This window comes from Motacilla alba, chromosome 1, assembly GCF_015832195.1.
Source record: "Motacilla alba alba isolate MOTALB_02 chromosome 1, Motacilla_alba_V1.0_pri, whole genome shotgun sequence".
Taxonomy (NCBI): domain Eukaryota; kingdom Metazoa; phylum Chordata; class Aves; order Passeriformes; family Motacillidae; genus Motacilla; species Motacilla alba.
Window position 1 is genome coordinate 49136472 of NC_052016.1, and position 19722 is coordinate 49156193.

At 37.3% G+C, this 19722-nt stretch overlaps 1 protein-coding gene across 1 annotated transcript in view; it reads left to right on the top strand.

The window, feature by feature from the left end:
- The first annotated feature begins 2953 nt into the window (after nt 1–2953).
- The window catches only part of CEP126 (centrosomal protein 126), a 38073-nt gene continuing 21304 nt past the window's right edge, over nt 2954–19722 (top strand). Inside the window, exons 1-5 of the mRNA XM_038143516.1 lie at nt 2954–3112; nt 3925–4050; nt 12528–12673; nt 14033–14153; nt 17589–17787. Coding sequence (XP_037999444.1) covers nt 3018–3112; nt 3925–4050; nt 12528–12673; nt 14033–14153; nt 17589–17787 — 687 coding nt within the window. The 5' untranslated portion in view covers nt 2954–3017. The remainder of the gene's footprint in view (nt 3113–3924; nt 4051–12527; nt 12674–14032; nt 14154–17588; nt 17788–19722) is intronic.

A 19722-nucleotide genomic window follows, 5' to 3' on the forward strand; every position in this document is an offset into this window, starting at 1 on the left:
GTGCTTCGTATTAAATAGAAAATCTTTTACCAGGAGAATAGTACCAGTATTTTGTTCTCACTAATAGCCCACCCATCGTAACACAGGTACTGAGACTATCATTCAGAACAATGATTTTTATCCCTGAAAAAAAGTCAAAAGTACAAGAGAATGGCATGAAAAAGAAGAAAATTAAATGTAGTCCACAGAAGCTTAATTAAAACTATGAGGCACTTAAAATTTCACTCAATTCCACTACTTTTGTATCTTAAAACTGGATCTGATAGTCTAAGCAGAAAAAAAAGTTCAGAAAGGTCCAACATATTTAGAGAATTTAGACACATTAGAGTATTTAAATTGTTTGTGATCTGGCTGAATAAATGAAACCTCAGCTTCCAATGTACCACTGGGAAATGCACTTCAGAATACACTGTTCAACTGCACCTTGTATTGGTTCAAGAAGACAATGTTCCAAATTTGGCTTGATAATGTGGGTAATTTCCACCTCTATCTAAAGCTGGAATATACTGGAAATAGCTTTTGCTACTAAGATTTGTTGGGAGCAACCAACATTTGTTGGCAGTGGGGATTAGTACACTTTTTAATCCAATGTTTTCTTTAAAAATTAACACCTAAATGGTACTAAGAACCTGTAACTGAGATGAGTATATTCAACTGCCTGTGAAATTCTGAACAACTTTGGCTCCTATGTATCTCTCAAAATCAAATTTTTAATTTTTTCCAAAGTACCCCATGGTACACAATAGTTTTCCAATATGAGGCTTACTAGTGTTTAATTAGTGCATCATTTGATGCTCTCTCAAGAAGATGCAGATTGTGATCATTAGTTCAGTCTCAGGAAAAAGGTGAAAAGATTTCCATGGCTCTCTATATAATCACATTAAGGGCAGTTTTTCTTCCTCTTTCTATGTACATCAATAGGCAGAGTGACAAATTTCAGGTAGGAAAGGTTAAAACAGTCAGAACATTAACTTCTCCCATGCAGTTGCCTACACAGCTTGGAGAAAATCTGTAAGGCATCAGGAGATTAATCCTCCACTGGAACAAGAAGGAAAGAAAAATGTGTTTCTGCAACAGCACAGCTATGCTCCAGCCTTCAAATAAGACTTGTAATAAATTCAGAATCCATCCCATAAAGTTGTAAGATCTGATCTTTATCCTTCACTGGAATATCAGTGTCCAGCCCAAAGTAAAACTTACAAAACTTCTTTCAAACCAGCTGCCAGAGCAGGACCTTCCATTCTGTAACTACTTAAGATCAGGTTTCTTGCTGCCCCAGAATAATCATACACTTCTGAATTACATGGGCCTCAGCTTGTCACCTTCTTGTCCCCCAGTCTGAAGGATGTGAGATTACTCATGAGGAAAAATTATCCAATAACCGTAAAGGAGGATTATGAAGAATTAATAAAAAAGTAAATAAGAGAATGACAGAAATATATATAAACACAGAGTATGTTCTGAATCTCAGAAGGTACCTTCAGGTGAAGCTGCAAGTTGTGCTGTATTAGATGAAAATTTTCAGTAAATCTGAGGAAGCTCAAAATCTGTCTCTGGCATGAGTTGACCATGACCTTCAATATTCCAAGATGTGACATGGGCCCAAATTCTGCAGTTTCCCAGCTCTGCCTCAGTTCTGCTTGGGTGACTCAGCTCTCCAATCTGAAAAAGCCTTCTATTACATCCTAAATGAACAGTGAATTTTATCAGGCAAACTGGGATTGTAAATATGTATGGGAGTTGAAAAGCACGCAGTGGTAAATTGACAACTGCTTTTCCCCCTTCTGCAACATAACAGAGCAGATGGGGCAAAGAAATGGTGAATTTAGGGTTGATTTTCTGAACTAGAGGTGAAAGATTTCCACTTTAGGGTCATCTTCTCTATAGCAGTAACTGGGATACTATAAATAGTGACACTGTTGGCACACCACATTTGGCAACCTGACCACCACTGGTCTTGACTGTAAAATGGTAACAGCAACACCCACTTCCCAAACTGTGCTACGCATATGGGGGAGGGTCTGTGCGGAAAAGTATTTTACAAATGCAGAGCACTGTTTTTCTGGTTTTTACCTTCCTAGTCAAAGACATAGAACAGCTGCACACTGAAAAAAAAAAAAAGAAAAAAAAAAAGGAAGAATTGGTTTAAGCTCAAATACATCAGCCAAGAAGTGTCTCGCCAGGAAACCACCAAGGCATTTAGCCTGTTGCTGACAGCTCATCCAAGGCAGGGCAATATCCCAAGACTACACACCCTGCTTTGCTTAAAAAAAAAAAAAAAAAAAAAAAAAAAAAAAAAAAAAAAGTTTTGCAGTCTTAAGAACAAACTGGGGGGGGGTCTTTTTCTTTTTCTTTTCTTTTCTTTTTGTAACTATATTTATGGACTTTTTAATATTTTTCTATAATATTCATTATTTTGTCCATCAACTGATGCACAAAACATCTTTTGGTGGTTGTTGTTATTGCAGTTATTTCTGCATCCTGTGTTTTAAAAAAAAAGAGGTTTATGGGGTTAACTCCAAGTTTTCAGCAGGCCTAAGAGGCCCCCGCAGAGCTCGGCAAACCCTCACGCGGGGCCGGGGCGGCGTCTGCCCACCAGAACGCGTTCGCTCGGACTCCGTGTGTGTTTGGGGCTTTTAAAGGTCATCCCGCGGTTTACAGCGCTGCAGAGGATGGAAAGCCCAGCGAGAGCCAAGCACCGTCCCTGGCAGGGTGTCCGGCACCGCTCTCCCGGACGGGAGGGCCGGGCCTCGGGGAGAGTGCGGAGCCATTCCCACGCGTGGCTCCCATCCTGGCACGGGCACCGGCAGGACCCGCCGGCCGAGAGCCCTGTGCCCTGCGCCAGCCTCGAAGGCAGCAAATGCTGCGGCAGCCGAACCCCGTCCCCCAGCGCCGCTGCCCCCGCGCCGCGGCCCCGCCCCGTTGCGAAGGCAGCGGCGTGGCCGGTTGCTACGAGGCCGGGCAGGAGGCGCAGAGCGGCGCGGCGGGGCCCGGCCCGGCGCTGACCCGGGCGCTGCATGGAGCTCGGCGGGAAGGGCGGCGGGGCGGCGCGGGGGCAGCTCCTCGCCGGGGGAGCGCAGGACCGCGCGGAAGGGCGGCAGAGCGTCCCTGTGTATCCTTCCTGAGGCGGCCCCCGGCCGCCGGGGTGGGCGTTTCTCGGGCTGGCCGAGCCCTGCGAAGGGGGGGCCGGGGCTGCGTGGGGCCCGTGTGGGGCGGTGGCGGGGCCGGGGCGGTGATGTCCCAGCCTCCGCCCTGCTCCGTGGTCAGGGACCGCCTCGGGGGTGTCTTCAAATTAAAACTTGTACATTGCGGGTTTTAAACTGCCGTGGGAAAGCTGACTTCTCGAGGAACTTCGGAGTTTTCTTGTTTTCCCTTTTCTAGGAGATTATGCCACTAGGAATAGTGTTTTCCATCCTAACTTGTGGGTTCTTTTTTTTTGAATTTTAGTAGTAAAAACTACTGACACAAACTGGTAAGATCCGTCTGCACAGTGCTACTTAAATAATTACTGGCATGATGCAGGACTGATCTGTCTCTGTGGAGAGCTTTTATTTAATGATATTAATCAATTTCAGTGTAAACAACTAATCCTTTAGGGTGTGTGTGTGGGGGGGGGGGGGGTGTTTAGTATTTTACATTTTCCCTGTCATACCTGCATACAGATTTAGATAACTACGCAAAATGAACATAATAAGGGTGGGATTTTTCAGCTGGTGGTATCATGAAAGATAAGTGCAAAGCCTCTCCTAAAATCCCTTTAAAAACTGAAATGCAATTAAATTTTTTTCTAGATGAGCATAAAGTTAGTTATGACTGTTAACATACAGTTATGGGACCTACTCTATATAAAGCAAATCACACAGGCTATTATATCATTTAATGAGCTGTTCTGCCCAGTTTCTATTGTCCTTAACACAGTCTTAGGGGTAGAGATTTAATATTTCATTTTGAACAGGATTTACAAGAAGAACGTCGGGCATTGAAAGAGGATCAAAAAATGCATCGGAGCAAGGCAATGAAATATTTGATGGAGACAAACAGAAGAAGAAGGCAAGTAACTAGGGTTCCTTTAGTGGAGGATTGTAAAACAAAAAAAAACAAAAACAAAAACAAACAAAAACAAAAACAAAAAAAAAACAACAACAACAAAAAAAAGAGGAAACCAAAGCAAAAAGAGTCAAAAGCTTGAGACAGTTCAATATATCTCTGCTATTTTCATGTTCACTTTGATAAATAGCCCACTGCTTTGGCCTAGAGGAATCTAAGCTGAAAAGTTTAACCAATCCAGTTTCTTACTATAGGACAAATAAAATAAAAAGAGCAATATTCTGATTTACTCGCTAACTTTTGGAAACTCACTGTAGTCACATCTCATATAAATTAAAGGTAAGTAGCACTTTCATCTTGTGGCTCTGATCTGCATTTCTAGTGTTCTGGGTTTTATTAGCTTCAATGGAGGTATGAAAAAGGCACTCAGCTGTACAGTGTGGGCTGGCAGAAGGCAGTTGTTGCCTTCTGAAGTGTGTGCTTTTCTGTCTGCATGGCATAACAGCTGCACAGCCTGCCCTTCATGCCGAGGCTTTGTGCTCCCACTTCCCAATAAACACAAAGCAACATTTTTCTTGTACAGGGTTATACTTATAATAAACTTATTTTGTACTGACGTTTTAAACAGAGCTTTGCAAAGTCTGTCTTTTGCATACATGAGAGTTCAAAGCCATGAAATATTCTGTGGCAAATGGATTAAGTAAATTATGCACTGAAATGTCTCAGTGGAGTGCTGTGAGTAGTTTAATGGGCATAGAGGTTTTTTCCCTCGCACTGAGATGCTGCTCACATGTGCAGGGGGCTCAGCTGTGTGTACTGGAGAGGCAGGTGGGTTCCTCCTTGCAAGGCCCCAGCCTCAGACCAGCTTCCTCTGCCTCTTCTTAACTCATGAATGCTTGTACCCCACAGTTCCCTTATCTGCTGGCTTCCGTTGTACAATGTTTACTTATTGCATACGTTCATAACTCATAAGAGAGGTGGTATATATTGTTTGTTTATATTGCCATTTTAGCCTGACAGTATGTGCTATCAACTAGGTTTTGAAATAAAAAGAAAAATGGAAGATGAGATATAATCACCTGTGGGTAATTAAAGACAGAGTGTGATCCTCAGCCTTTTCAGATAATAGACTGAGTCTCAGTTGAAAAATTAAATACCTAATTTCTTTTTCTGGAACAGAACGACTGTAGTGCTAGACATCTCAGATGAACACTGTTTATTGTATTACTGGTCTTGAAATATTATACTCTAATGTAAAAGCAAGTACCAGACAGCCTGCATATTTTTGACAGACTGGTGTAGTTAAAGTAATACTCATGATACATAAATACATTTCCATATATATTTCATTGTAGCCTTAAAAAAACAGTATAAATCCAAGTTACTCAGGTGAGCCACTTAAAAACTTAGGTATGGTATTCATAAAATGAAGATGTTTCAATTTGTGATAATTGAGAATGGCATAATTATTATCACAATCAGCAGTTCAATTAGAAGTCTGTGGTAGCAAGTTTTCTCCTAATAAGTGAAAAGAAGTGAGTTGTTTAATGTTAGAAAGGTAGTAAGTGCATACAATGTTATAAGCTGTGACAAATATAAGTAAAAATCAAGGGTCACTGCATATGTGCAGGAAAGTAAATTGTAAATAAAGTTCCTTGAATCTAAATATTTTTTCCTGGCAGTTATGCAGGTAGAAATTGATTGATCAACCCTCAGGTCATGTCTCAAGTCTATATGAACCAAGTTCCATTAACTTTCTTACACATGTTAAGATGTTAGATATGATGATGGCTTCTCAAGTGTAGCATGATGTTCTTAAGCTCCACATTCTCATCCAGCAGCGCCCAAAATTCTCCCTGCCAATGCTTACAGGCATGTATAAGGAGGTATTCTTGGCATTGCTAGTGTCCTATTTCAAAAGAAAATTTGTATCTTTTACATTTTTTATATGGAGACTAGGAATGAGTGCATGTGGAGTGTGACAGTCCATTTTCTACCTCTGACCTTCACACAAAATGGTCGAGGTTGGAAGGGACGTCTTGATCTGGTTGAACACCTCCGCTCAGGAAGGGCCACCTAGAATTTGTTGCCCAGGAATCGCTTTTGAGCTTCTCCAAGAATGGACACTCAACAACCTCTCAGGGCAATCTGTGTCAGTGCTATCATCCTTACAAAAAAAAAAAAAAAAAGTGTTTCCTGATATTCCAAAGGAAACTTCTGTGTTTCAGTTTGGTCCTGTCAGTAGGCATCACTGAAGACAGCCTGGCACTCTCCTCTTTGCACCTTCCTTCCAAGTATTTATAGACATTAAGAAGATTCCTTTGAGCCTTCTCTTGTCCAGGCTGAACAGTCCCAGATCTTTCAGCCTTCCTAGAGAGATTCTCCAGTCCCTTCATCATTTCTGTGGCCCTTCATTGAACTGTCTCTAGTCTGTCCATGTCTGTCTTGTAAATAAGGAGCCCAGAGCTGGGCACAGTCCTTCAGCTGTGGCCTGCTTAGTGCTGAGCAGAGGGGAAGGATCACTTTCCTCTACATGCTGGCTAGGCTTTGCACAACAAGATACCACTGACCTTCTTGGCAGCAAGGTTGGTCCTTTCTCTCAAGCAACAAGTGCTAAAGCATGAGAGGAAATGGCCTCAAATTGCACCGGGGGGGGGAGGGTTTCGATTGGATACTAGGAAAATTTTCTTCATAAAGATGGTTGTCAAGCACTAGAAAAGGCTGCCTGTTGGAGTGGTTGCATGTGGTATACTTCAAGATGTGGTTTAGTGGTGGACTTGGCCATGCTGGGCTTGTTGTTGGAGTCCAGCAGCCTTAGTAAAGTCCAAATAGACAATATCTACAGCTCTCCTCTCATCTACAGGACTGTCATTTCGTTGCAGAATTTTATGAAGTTGATCAAGCCTAAGCAAATTTTGTGTCAACCCTAAGTTTATAAATTTTCTACTAAAAAAGTAAAAGCAGTGAATTCCCTTTAGGAAGAAGCACTAGTGAAAATACAGAAGAGTTTCTGCTCTCTCTTTAATCTTGTGTCGTTTAGGTTCATTCTCTTCATGTTGCTTTGTGGAGGAAAACTTTTCTATGGGTTTTTCTTTGTGTTTTTTTTTTTTTTTCAGGGACTGCCAGCATGCCTCCTTTAAAAGAGGTTGTACCAAAGCACTTTTTAAGCTAATGAGACCTCCATATGCAAGGTTCTTGCAGATTGAGGTCTTCTGTTTTCAACCTTTTCTATATGTACTTGAAATAAAATTTTCCCTGACAGTCTACTGTTGATTTGTTGTCAATGCTTCTAAAATGCAGCACCTTCAGCATTAAAAATACTCATCTTCTACAAGCTCTACACAGTTAATTGGTTTAGTAGTAAAAGACAAAAACATCACTTGCTCAGAAAGAGCAAGGATAGCTTTGGAAAGAAAAGTCTCAGTAACTTAAATCTCAGATCTTTTTCAATCCCTCTGATGTGGTCTGTTTCTTTACATCTCTTGTACTGACCAAGCTCCTTAGTTTTGTGTTAACAACAGTACTTAACACAGCAAACAAACATAGCCTACAGTTTTTACAAGTTGCCTGAGTATCAAGAAAGCAATTTCTTTATCATCTCACTGATACATGAAGTTGCAATTTTAACATCAGATTAAGCATCAAGTATTCTCTGGGGCAGTAGCTGGCAGATATTTTGTTTAAATAACAGTATTCTGGAAATAAGAGCTACTGACTAAGCACATACTTAATGCAAATGAATAGGATATCATATTTTATGTTTCTATAACACACTGCTTTCTAAATACGCGCGGTCAGTTTTGCTGGGGACTATAGACTTCGTGCTGTTACTGCTCAGTGCAAAATGTGTTTCCCATTTTACTGTGATGTTACTGTCTGCAGGTAGCTGGTTCATTCTGGAAATGCAGTTGTTTATGTGCATTCTAAAATAAACCTTACAGTCATTTCTCTTGGTTCAGCATTTTGAATTACCTTGAAATAGCTAATCTGTTTATTGAATCTGGGGAAGGAAATCTATATCCATTTCCAATTTATTCCCAATCTATTGTTCTTTCCATAATACTTTGTTTTCAACATATGCACAAGCTTTGTGCCCCACCTACTGGCTGATTACATTGATTATTTAATAAAAGCTCTTTAAATAATTCACCAGTTTTGTTGATAGAGAATGAAAAGCAGTCTGTGGCCAGAAATACAACAACAATGTCAGCACTTGGTAACCAGAGAGGACAGTGTTAAGATTTTTGTATTTCTTTCTGCATCAGAATGGAACTGTGAAAAGTAGGTGATTGCTGTAGTCACTGTGATGTGGACTTGAAATGCACTATTGCCATTTCTGATAATGGGCCACAGGAGTGTGCTGAATTTGCAAGGCCTTGGAACAGATGCTTGCTGAACTTGCTCTCCGAACTTTCTTGACCTGACAGCAGCTTTGTTTTGCTTGGTTTAGCTGTAACAGCAATTTCTCTAAAAGACCAGGTGTCTGTGTATAATTTTGCCTTTGTTTATCTTTTTATAGTAGTTTTATATAGGTAGCAGTAAGAAGCAGTTATTATATGCAGGGAATAAGATATTTATGACTCCAAAGTCATGAACAAGTATAGAGAAATGCAGGCCTGGTATGGTAGCAGAGGCTTTGAAAACTGGAGGTACAGGATGTGTCATGGAGGAGTGCAGGCAGGGAATGGTAATAGATGGCACACAGGCTTGGCAATGGAGACCCCATGGCTATATTCATCAATAGTCAGCTAAAGAAGTGCAGAACTAGATCTGACAAACCTGGCTTTAAAGGTAATGAAGAGAAGAAAAGAATAGTCTATAACATACATAGAAGGCACCATGTATGGAATATTTGGGGGTACTGTGGAGCTACAGATTGACGATGATAGAGCAGAGGTGTAAAAGTGTATTAGCAAATATAAAAATTACTCCAAGTGGGTCTTAAGGTGAGGAAGAAGAAAGTGTGCGCATGAAGATCCTGTTGGTCTTGCTGAAGGGACTCCAGATGCTGCCAGTTCACCTTAACACTCCAGCACAACCAGAATGAGACTACTAGCCTTGGGATGTAAAAGAGGTGATGCAAGAATGAACATCAGGAAAGGGGATAGAAACTCAATGTGTGAATAACAGTTCAAACTGGTATATCAGTATTACTGAGCCTTTTTCTGTATGGAAGTATTCTAACAGTATTATTATTTTTCAGTAACAATTCTGGATTAATGAGAATTGGACTCCTAAGATTTGAATTATGCTAAGAACTTGACTATATGAGGTGTGCTTGGGTGTTGCCTATGAACAAGCCTTGGAATATGACAATTGGTACATAGTGCAGGCAGCCCGCCTGTGGATTGCTGGGGCATATTGCAGGACAGCCTCTTTGAGCCCATACAATATTGGAAGGGTTGGTCCTTCTGAAGCTCTCGCAGCAATTTCAGGCTGTCTTTTTGTATTCAGCATACGATGATCAAAGATGAAGGAATAGATTTAATGTCTGCTCCTGGTCTTGGGAAGTGTCTTAGATAAAAAAAGTTGATTTTTGGGTAATGTCCACAGATCTTTTTAAGGATGTAAGATAGCTTCCTGTTTGCCCATGAAGGGAATTTTGAGTGTGACTGCATTCTAGCCTTTTCTTCATCCTACTGTAGTCATTGACCATACAAATATCTCCCTACCTAAATTTTAAAATTACTGTGCACTGGTTTGCAACATGATGCAGCAATGGAAGAATAATATCAACTCAGTATCAAAACATTCATTTCATAGCACTCCATACACACATATATTCCTTTTTATTTATCATTTTCATCCAATGCAGTCGTAAGCATTTAGTCCACCTGGGAATGTAGCATCTATCGCTTCATTGTGAAGAGAATTTAACAAAATTACCCAGGAAATAGTTCTACCATCTAGTCACACTGTTTTTAACATAAAAATGCCTTCCATATAATGTCTGTATTTGTGAGACAGCTAAGTGTTTTAAGTTTTGTATTCCAAATTCTCCATAAATATTTTGGCAGCCATTTCAAAAATTGCTGCACCACTGGGTTGTTTATAGTAGACAGAAAAGTTGGGTTAAAAAAACACCAGTCAGGAAATTCTTCTGCTAGCTATCCATCTTAAAGCCATACTCTTTTGCCAATGTTACATCTGTGATATGAACCTAAGCTGGTGACTTAAGGAGAGTGCATGAACAAACATTTGCTTTAAAAGTTTTTCTGTAAGATGTACATGTGCATTTTTAATATTATTTATTTTATGTAATGAACCTGGGTGTTACAATTTACATTCTGCAAGGTTAAAAAGTTAATAAGGCTTCACAGAATAACTTTAATGTATTTTCTTACACTGATGTAAGATCCTTTTTTCTCCTTCTTGTCTTAATCCAAACCAAATATTGATCGTGATGAGCTGTGCTGAAAAAGACCTCTTGCATCAGCATTTGGACTTTCTCATTCCCAGGTATATGAAACAACAGTCCTTTTTTAATACTCATTATTAGGAGTGTGGAAGAGTGTAGCTAAGCCATATTCAAAATAATCTGAAAAAAAGTACTCTGTCAGAATTGACTTTTTTCCTTTTTGGAGTTATACACTGAAATTACTGCAAGTGTAAAGTTGTAGAATTTCCCACATGTCTGAATTTAACAACTACAGTTCAACTAAAGGCCTTGATCAGCTTCTAGAGATATTAAAGGGCCTCAAGAAGAATGTGTTTAAAGTACTTATGAGGATAAGCAAGTCTGTTTCTTCTCCTGTGAATTTCATTTAGTCAAGATAACATTGCATATTTCTGTATTAGATTTTACGGTGAGTGAAATTCAGGAATACTGAATGTGGAAAATGAACTCTAGTTCTACTTTTTAGTTCTAACATTTTTTGACAGCTATGTATATATGAGTTTTCAAAATAGTGAAAGTTCTTTGTCTCTCTTTCTGCTACACTTTGGCTTCCAAGTGGATTAAAGTGGATATTCCTGTATAAGTGTGTACTTGGGAATTAGTTGGCAGTTTTTCTATTTTTCTACTATTGTGCAATTACAGCCTTTCAGCTTTATAAAATAAAAAAAGTTCCTATTTCAAATTATTTTTGCGTTTGTTTTCATGGGAGATCAGTCATCACTTTGAAGAGATACTAGAAAGGGTCAAGTTGATTATTTCAGTTTGAACTTTTTTCCTGAAAAGCAAAGGGAAGAATAATTAAAATAGCTTGAGTTAAGGAGGAGCTCTGTGAAGTAGCAGCTTTGCTCCATTAAGCAAGAAGAACTATGAAGCAACTGCTAGTGATCAGCGTTATGGGAAGGTATCTTATTGTGATGAAAAAACAAAGAACATTTGGCTAAACTTTCCACTAATGCTGGCTAGAGGGGGACCCTACTAAGTATACTAGTGACCTGTTAAATCACATTTCTAATACACAGATGGGAAGCTCCCAGCTCTAGTGATCTTTGCATGGCAGGCTTTGGAAGTTTCATGTGAAGACCATTACTTTTTCAGTATTACTGCTTTTAGAATAGAATGTTTCCAGGGATGGGGACATCTACAACCTCTCTGAGTAACCTGCTCCAGTGTTTCATCACCCTCACTGTAAAAAATTTCTTCTGTATATCTAGTCTGAATCTACCCTCTTTTAGTTTAAAACCATTAAATATGACTTGCCTACGTAGGCACTGTATAGTATTCTGTATAAATATTAATGTAATAAGTATTCTGGGTATATTTCAGTCAGGGAGCTAATTTGTCAGTAAAAGTTGATGATTCTGTCAGCAGGAGAAAAGATTCTACATAGCTTCATGAAACTCATGCCTATTGAAGGAAACTTTTGTGATGATAGTTGTTTTTGACAAGAGTCTGCTTTGCTTTCCCACGAGTGAGAGAACACATTTAATGTATTTTTTAAATAATAACAGATTCTTTCAATTATAGTTTTGTGTCACTGTTTTATCCCATTTTGTGCTGCTCAACTAATTGTCTTTCAGGAAGCTTTTTAACAACTACAACTTGATACTTACTCTTACATATTTATAGATAAAAGCTGTAGTTTCTTTGTGTTATTTCGAAATAACAACTTTCAAACTTTTATTATTTTCCCAACAGCTTATAAAAAGCACACACAAAGCATTTGCAGTTAACCTTTCTACTGATCTGCTCACTATGATACACCTATGTGGTACTGTAAAGGCTGTTGTACAAGTCACATTGGTGACAAGAACTGGTCGAGTCTGCATGTTAATTCACATATAAAAAAGAATCAAATCCCTGGTTGAGGCTAAGAAATTAAAATATGTTGTGACTTCTTCATCACCAGCTTACCTGTTTATGTTCCAACAAACTAAAAATCCAGCTGTGCTGAAGTTAATAGCAATTAATTTATGAACAAACAAGCTTTTGTACTAAAATGGCAAGTTGGTAAGCAAGTTACTAGTATTTCAGTAAATGTCATTCATAATCATAGGAATTATCTACTTTTCCTTCTTAAATACAGAGCCTTTGAAGAAAGACAGAAGGAAGAAGAAGCAAAAGAACAAAGATTTAGAGAACAAGTTCTGCAGCAGAGGAAAATTAAATTTCAGGAGGCAACTGCTAAGGTCCGACATGCTCATCAGTCCTTTTCTCAGCAGAAACAAACAGGTTTGTCAATTAACTGTTATTCACAATACAAGTGTTTTTATAATCACAGCGAATAGTTAAGGTTGGAAGGGACCTCTGGAGGCCATTAATCTTTTCTGTTAATAAACAGAACAATTAACTTCACTCAAAGTAATTGAATTCACAAAAGCAAAACAACTGACAAGAAGCTCAGATCTGATAGATATTACAATTGGGTAAGGAAAATAAAAACAGATTTTTTTTCTAAAAACTGTATTGTAAGATATTTCACTATATTCCAGTCACAGTAAGTACATGAACTCCTTGAGGTATTGTGGCTTCCTGGGTTTTCCCCACTTTTTGGACTGTAGCAGTGTGCTTATTGGTTGCAATACTGTGCTTTCACAGCTGGGTGAGAGGTGTTACAAAGGCCACTGACAGTTACTAGGATAGTGTAATGATCCCCTCTTTGAACCTTTGGATATGAAATATTCCAAAATGTGCATTTTGTTTGTCCTTGAGTAAATGCAGTCCTAGCATATATTAATATGGTACATAACTTTTTTTTTTTCTGAATTAGTCCACTTTCTAAGCTGTTCTCTTGCTGGGAAGCAATGATCACTTCAGCTCAGTTCCTGCTTTCTTGGAAACAGTGCAGATTGGCAGGAGTTTGTAGCAGCATTGGCCAAGTCTGATTTCCCGTCAACTTTCCAGTGTTCAAATGCTTAAGATATGGTCTATTACTTAGGTATTCTTTAACAGATTTACTCTCCCAACTGCAGTTGTGCCAGCTGTGAGGTAATGTCTCTGACTTCAAGATCAAATGTCAGATTAAAATAACAAAATAGAACAGTACTGGTTTAGGGCTTCTTCATAGCTCTACTGACAGCCTAGACTGTAGCAATAGAAGGAATCACAGTTTTTTCTCTTGGTTTTCCTTTATAGAAATCCTGCCTCTGCTACTCTCTGTCCTACTTCTACTCACTTGAAAGTGGCAACACATTGTGCCTGTCTGGACTTCTTTCCCCATTGGTTCAATTATTAAGTTACAATTTGGCCTCTGTAAAATATCTGCAAGCCATAACTTTGGCTTAGTGCATGAGTGGAATAGTCATGATGTAAAAACAAAGTTAGATTTTTTTTAACCTTGTATTTTTTCAATAGTGCGGTTTAAAAGCAAATAGCAAAACTGTTGAATATTTGTATGACTGTAAACACTTAAATAGACTGGGATTTTGTTACAGAGGAACTCAAGGTGCTCTTGCATGTCTAATAATGCTAAACTACTGTGTTTATTGTCACTGTCTGGATTTAGGCTTCCAAACTTCAGCAACCTAACCAAACCATTTATGGTAAAATATTCCAATTTTAAAAAACTCTTTCCCCATTGTGTGTTTTTAGCTCTGATCCCTCCAGTCCAGACAAAAGCAGCTTTTCAGTTAGAAGAAGCTCTTGAACAAATTAAAGGATCTGTTTTAACACCAGGACTGTGCTTGCAAAACATAAACAAAATCAACTTCAGGTAAGCATTCCTGTTCATTCTGATGATCAAAGGAAGTAAATTTCTTACTGTATTCAATAAAGACCAGACAATTAGCTTTAAGAAATTGTAGGGTATTTCTCTTGTGTCAAAGGGAGCACTTCTATGGACTTTTCCAATGAAACATTGTGCAATTTCATTGAGTTGTTTGCGTCCAGTTGGTGAGGCAGCAGAGGAGATGACACAAACCTTTTCCCCTCAGTCAAATTCTGGGAATAGTCAAGACTAACCCAATCTCCAGTCAGTTATAGCCCAACTAAGATTGCCGTGGTTATCATGGTTACCATTTGCTGTTCTCAGAATTATTCTGTCTAGGTGATTTTTTTATCCAGATTTTTCTCATTTTGACATTGAAGGATACGCTAGTTTATATGTTCATCCAAGGATCTTCTTTCCAGCTATCATTCCTTTAGATTTCTCATTCTCTATGTGAATCAAGAGTGTTCTGGTAACAATTTGACCTGAAATTTCATTTTATATCACATAAAATTTTATTTGCATACTTTTCATTCTACCCAAGCACTGTTTCTAAGATACCTTGACTGATAACAGAATGTTCTTTCATATATACTTATTTATCTGCTGTATTTCTTACTAGTTCCTGATTATCTCTTTCCAAACCTCTCATTTCTTTAACATTTCAGCTCAGGGGGTTGTTTTTGTTGTTGCTTCTTATATTATTCCTTTCTGCATTTCAGTTATTTTCTGCATGATATAAATTGTGCAGATGTTCAGAACAGAGATAAATTCTGCCTGAAAGGGGTCTCCCTACTTTTGGGCTTCAGTGTGTTCTTCAGTTTGACATTGATACTCAACTTGTTTACATATCTCTGCCCTGATTAACACATTTTCAGGTGATAAACTAGTCAGTTGAGAAAATATTTTATAACTCATAGAGCTTAACACTCATCCTGTTTTCTAGTCAACATTCATAGGAAGATTGCAGCAACAAAACCAAAGAAACAAACAAGAAATCTACCTGTTAAATCTAAGTTTAATTTATGGCAAAAAACATAGTGTTTCTGAACCCTATCTCAAGTTTCCTGATCATGTCTCATTTCACTCATAGGCTTGATTAAGGACAGCATCTCACTGCCATAATAATTTCTTTCCTTATTTTTCAGTTTTTTTCAAGCTGCTTCTTGTGCAACGCATTGCACAAAACTTCTTACCATTTCTTAGAGTGCTGTCACTCCATTTTTATTTGTATAATATAAAAAACTCACTATCCTTTAATAATGATAGTGTTTTCTTTTTCTGGTTTTCATTTTCTTAACCTATTTTCCTAAGGAAATTATATTTGTATGTTCATATTCTTTTACAGTTTGTTTTCCCTTAGTAACCAATTTGAGAGAAAGCTAAGAATCTTGAGGTTAATTATATTTCTGTAAGTTTGAAATTGGAAATTTCTCAAGGAAAAAAAAATGAAAATAAGTGACCCCAGCATCTGAAACGTTTAAAAGTTGAGTCTGCTATGACCTATTGGGAGGTCGCAGGACACCTAGTACAGATAAAACAGATGAGCATTTTGAGAAGGTTCTGAACTGTGAAGGTTCTTAAAAAGTCACCAGTTCTGAGCTGTAAATCTTTAAATGTTTCTTAGAATCATTAATTGGAGATTTTGGGACAGGTAATAACTAACTCATATGAAGTAATAGATACCTTTCTCTATTTCTGTTGCTTCTTAAAATTTTATAAATGCTGAAGCCAAAAATCTTGTGTCATCTTTAGAATTTACCCTTCCTCAGAAAGAGAATGGCTAGAATTAATTGACAATCTTCTCTTAAAGGAAGAAATGAATACTGTATTAAGTATGCAAGATAAATGTAGCTTCAGACCCAAGTGAATATCTGAATTTTAAAAGATTCTAGGATTCATAATGTCTGTCTTTTAAAAGGTGTAAAAAAATTAATTAAGCAATGGAGACATATTAACTCCTCTTGGAGAAAGCAAAAGTCCTGAAACACCTAATAAGTGAATTCCATGCTACAGTACAGCCATTTTGCTTCTAATAGGGTTTAGTTATTGAATGCTAAAGCAAAGATTTTGGAGAAATCATTAGCCAACAGACACAGGGATGTTTGTACATTAGGTGTGTAAATGGCATGCTGCTCTTTTTACAGGATTTATTTCCCTTTTGGTGTTTAAAATTGATATGTTTGAGGAAGTTGAGCCTTGGGAATATAAACTTTAATATGACAAATTAAAAATGGTCTATAGAAAAGTTGGAACATTGAAACTTTTGTAAATATAAATGGTCCAAGAGTGTAGAAATTTTTATAAATTTGAATGGTCTAAGCTCTCAAATAAATATAAAGAAAGCTGTGTGTGTCAAAAAAACCAAAATACTACATTTTTGGGGGCCAGGTGTCAGTCAGTCTGGTCCACAATAACAAAAATTATTTAGGATAGGGAGAATATCTGCCATTCAAACGAAAACAGTATATAGTTTTCTAAGTTCAGTAAATAAATATGTGAATTTGTTCTCCCTTTTTGCTGTCACCCATCTCATCAGAAATAATAAATTCCATTTTACGCACTCCTTATGTCACTGCAATTCAGCCAATGTTTTTTGTAGTCTTGTATAAAATCTCCTGAAAAATAACAATAATCTTAAGGGTTTGAAAGTTTCCATTTTCCACTGCCCTAAAATTATAAGTGTTGTGATAAATACAAAATAAAAAAGGTCTTATTAGATTATTTACCCACTTGAAACAGATTCACTAAAAAGAAAAGGGATAATTTTAAGTGCAGGAAGAGAAGGCTCAGAAAAAAACCTTAAGCTGAAGAAATGGATAGAAATGAAGGAAAGAAGTTATTGAATTTCTGTACATATGTGAAACATATATCTTCAACTAAGAGCTGGTCAGAGGGCCCAATTACACTTGCTACTCTAAAGATTTTTTTTTTTTTGTCAGGCAGCAAATACCAATTCTTTAACATACCACAATACTGACATTACACATCATTGGTAGATTTGGGCTCTCTGGATACTAGAAAGCCTTCTTGCTCTTTGAAGTAAGGATACCTGACAGCATCAATATAATTACACTCTGCATAAGCCAACTTTATGGAAAAATAAAGCCCATTTTCCTGTTCTTTTTTTTTTCTTTTTTTTTTTTTTAAAAAAAACCCTCCATGTTCCATTTCAGTATGCCAAACTGATGGCTGACATTTTCCATATTAATGTAGCTTGAAGCAGTCGCCCAACAACCCAATCAGAAAATTCTATTTATAAATAAACAGGAGAGAATTTTTAAAATGGAAAGTGTTGGACACATTTAGATAGTACTAACATCATTTGTCAGGCTTTTCACATTTATTGATGTTGTATACTTTTGCTAAGGAACATATTTAAAAATGTACAGTTGATGCATAGAAATAAGACAGGGTAATAATTTGCTTGTTTGTATCAAGAACCACAGATGACACTTCATGCTCATCAGCATGTAGGAGTGATTCTTTCTGTCAGAAGCAGAATTCAGCAATGTTTGGCTGTGACAAAACAACACAGGAGAGCAGTAAAACAGACATGGACAGTCACCAACTTCACTTCCAGAAAAATCTGAAAGAAATGCAAGAGCTCCTTGAAAAACAGCATCTCAACAACTTGGAGGTATGATATTTTCATTTTCATGTGATTCATTGCAAGATGGTTTTAAGTGTGACAGAAAGTTTCTTAAATGTGAAAAAAATGAAAGTTCTGTTCAGCTGTCTTTATCAATTAGACAACATGGGAGGGCAGACTATACTATGCCTTATCTATAGATTATTTTTAGTAAAATTATACATATTTTCCAATAAGAAGTCAAAGATCTTTAGAAATACTTATAAGAATGTTTTCACAAATTCATCCAAGATACCTGTTATGTTGTCCTTTTTTCCTGTTAATGTAAGATTTGTATGTCAGATTCTTGTATCTGACAGTGGTAGCCATTAGCTGATCACAGAAGTCTTGTGATCTTGTGATTTAAGTCTCTAAACTTAAATTGATGATTTTCAGTGCACACCCAAGTTTCTGTTGTGCTGATTGTGACAGCACAAAATGCTATAGCAGTATTATGATGGCATGTGAAATTTTGGGGGATTTTTTTTTTGTTTGGTTGTTTTTTTCCCAGTGTTTGGTGATACGTTAGAGATATGTTCAAGTCTCTTGAGATCCTTTTTTATCATCTTTGGAATAGCTGCAGGTGTTCCAGTAATGAGCTTTTTCTGCCTAAACTAATTTTTAGACTGAAAATAAGTTTTAAAAGTCACCTTAGAAAGAGTGAAAATCAAGAACTGAGCTCTAACGTGATTTTTAGTTATGCACCTTTAAGTGTGATTTTATGACTCAGTGTTGTCTTTTATTTTGGAAATACTGTCTTCAACATTACATTTTCTGGGGAAAAAGGAGGGCATAGTTTGGGGCTCATTCTTTGATTTCTATAATATCTATTGGTATCTAGACTCATGGTATCTGAAATGACCTGGACTCCATGAAGCCCATCCCTCTATTTTGGTCATGGCTGGAGGCATGGAATCGTTGGTGGCCATAGAGCAAGGGCTTTTCCTTTTTATACAAGTGTATGGATAACTAGTAAAAGACTTCAGAGTTCAGATATGGTTTGATATTGATATTTCTAGGAGCATTCATCTCTGCCTTTGTATCTACTTTGTTCTGATGGTTATATACATGAAAATCTTGAGCAGCAGATGGCTAACACAGGAAATCTCACTCAATTGGAGTGAGGTTCAAAAAAGTTGAATGGAGAGAAAGTATAGTTTGTACTGGCAGTGTTCTTTCTTATTTCCAAGCATAAAAGAAGGAAGAGAAAGTGACAATTTATAGAAGAGAGCTGATAAAACTGAATTCTAGATAACCACTTTAAAAAATACAGAAAAGTATTTGCTTTCTTTTAATAATATCACATTTGCATTTCACTGGTAGAGAGTTTGCAAATCCATCCCTAAATGATGATGCTGAATTTGGCAGTAGCTGCATTAGAACATCTTAGAATTAGAAAACAAAACATGTTCTCTTTGAGAAAAAACCATTAAAATATTATTCTAAATGTATTTTAAGACTTCTGTATTGAAGTGTTTTATCAAGCAGAATTATCACTTCCTAATTGAATTCTATGGGAAAACAGCTATAAGTCATGCATACTTTTTTGCTTTTAGTTTTTTCTAAATGTTATCATCAGCTTTAGACAGTGCATATAATACAGGAATTTGTGTTTACAAATTAATGTATTTTTGAAAATACCTGTAAAAATTTTGCTTTTTTCCCAGAAGGAATTTTTCTGCTACCACTAGGGGTTGCTCAGCTTCTTTCCTCTGATGAATAGTTTCAAAATGTAAATATTTGTACATCAGACATTTGGACTTGCTTTCTTGAAATTGCATGCTATGGACTCTGATTAGAAAAGTAGTCGAGAAAGCTATTGATCTTGTTCTAAGGCCTGAGTTTTGGAAGTTTAATACTTGGATTGTGCTGATGGTGGGTGTGCATGTGCATTGTGACGTCCTGTATTGTGAAATAGTATTTACAATATCCTTAATAATAAAA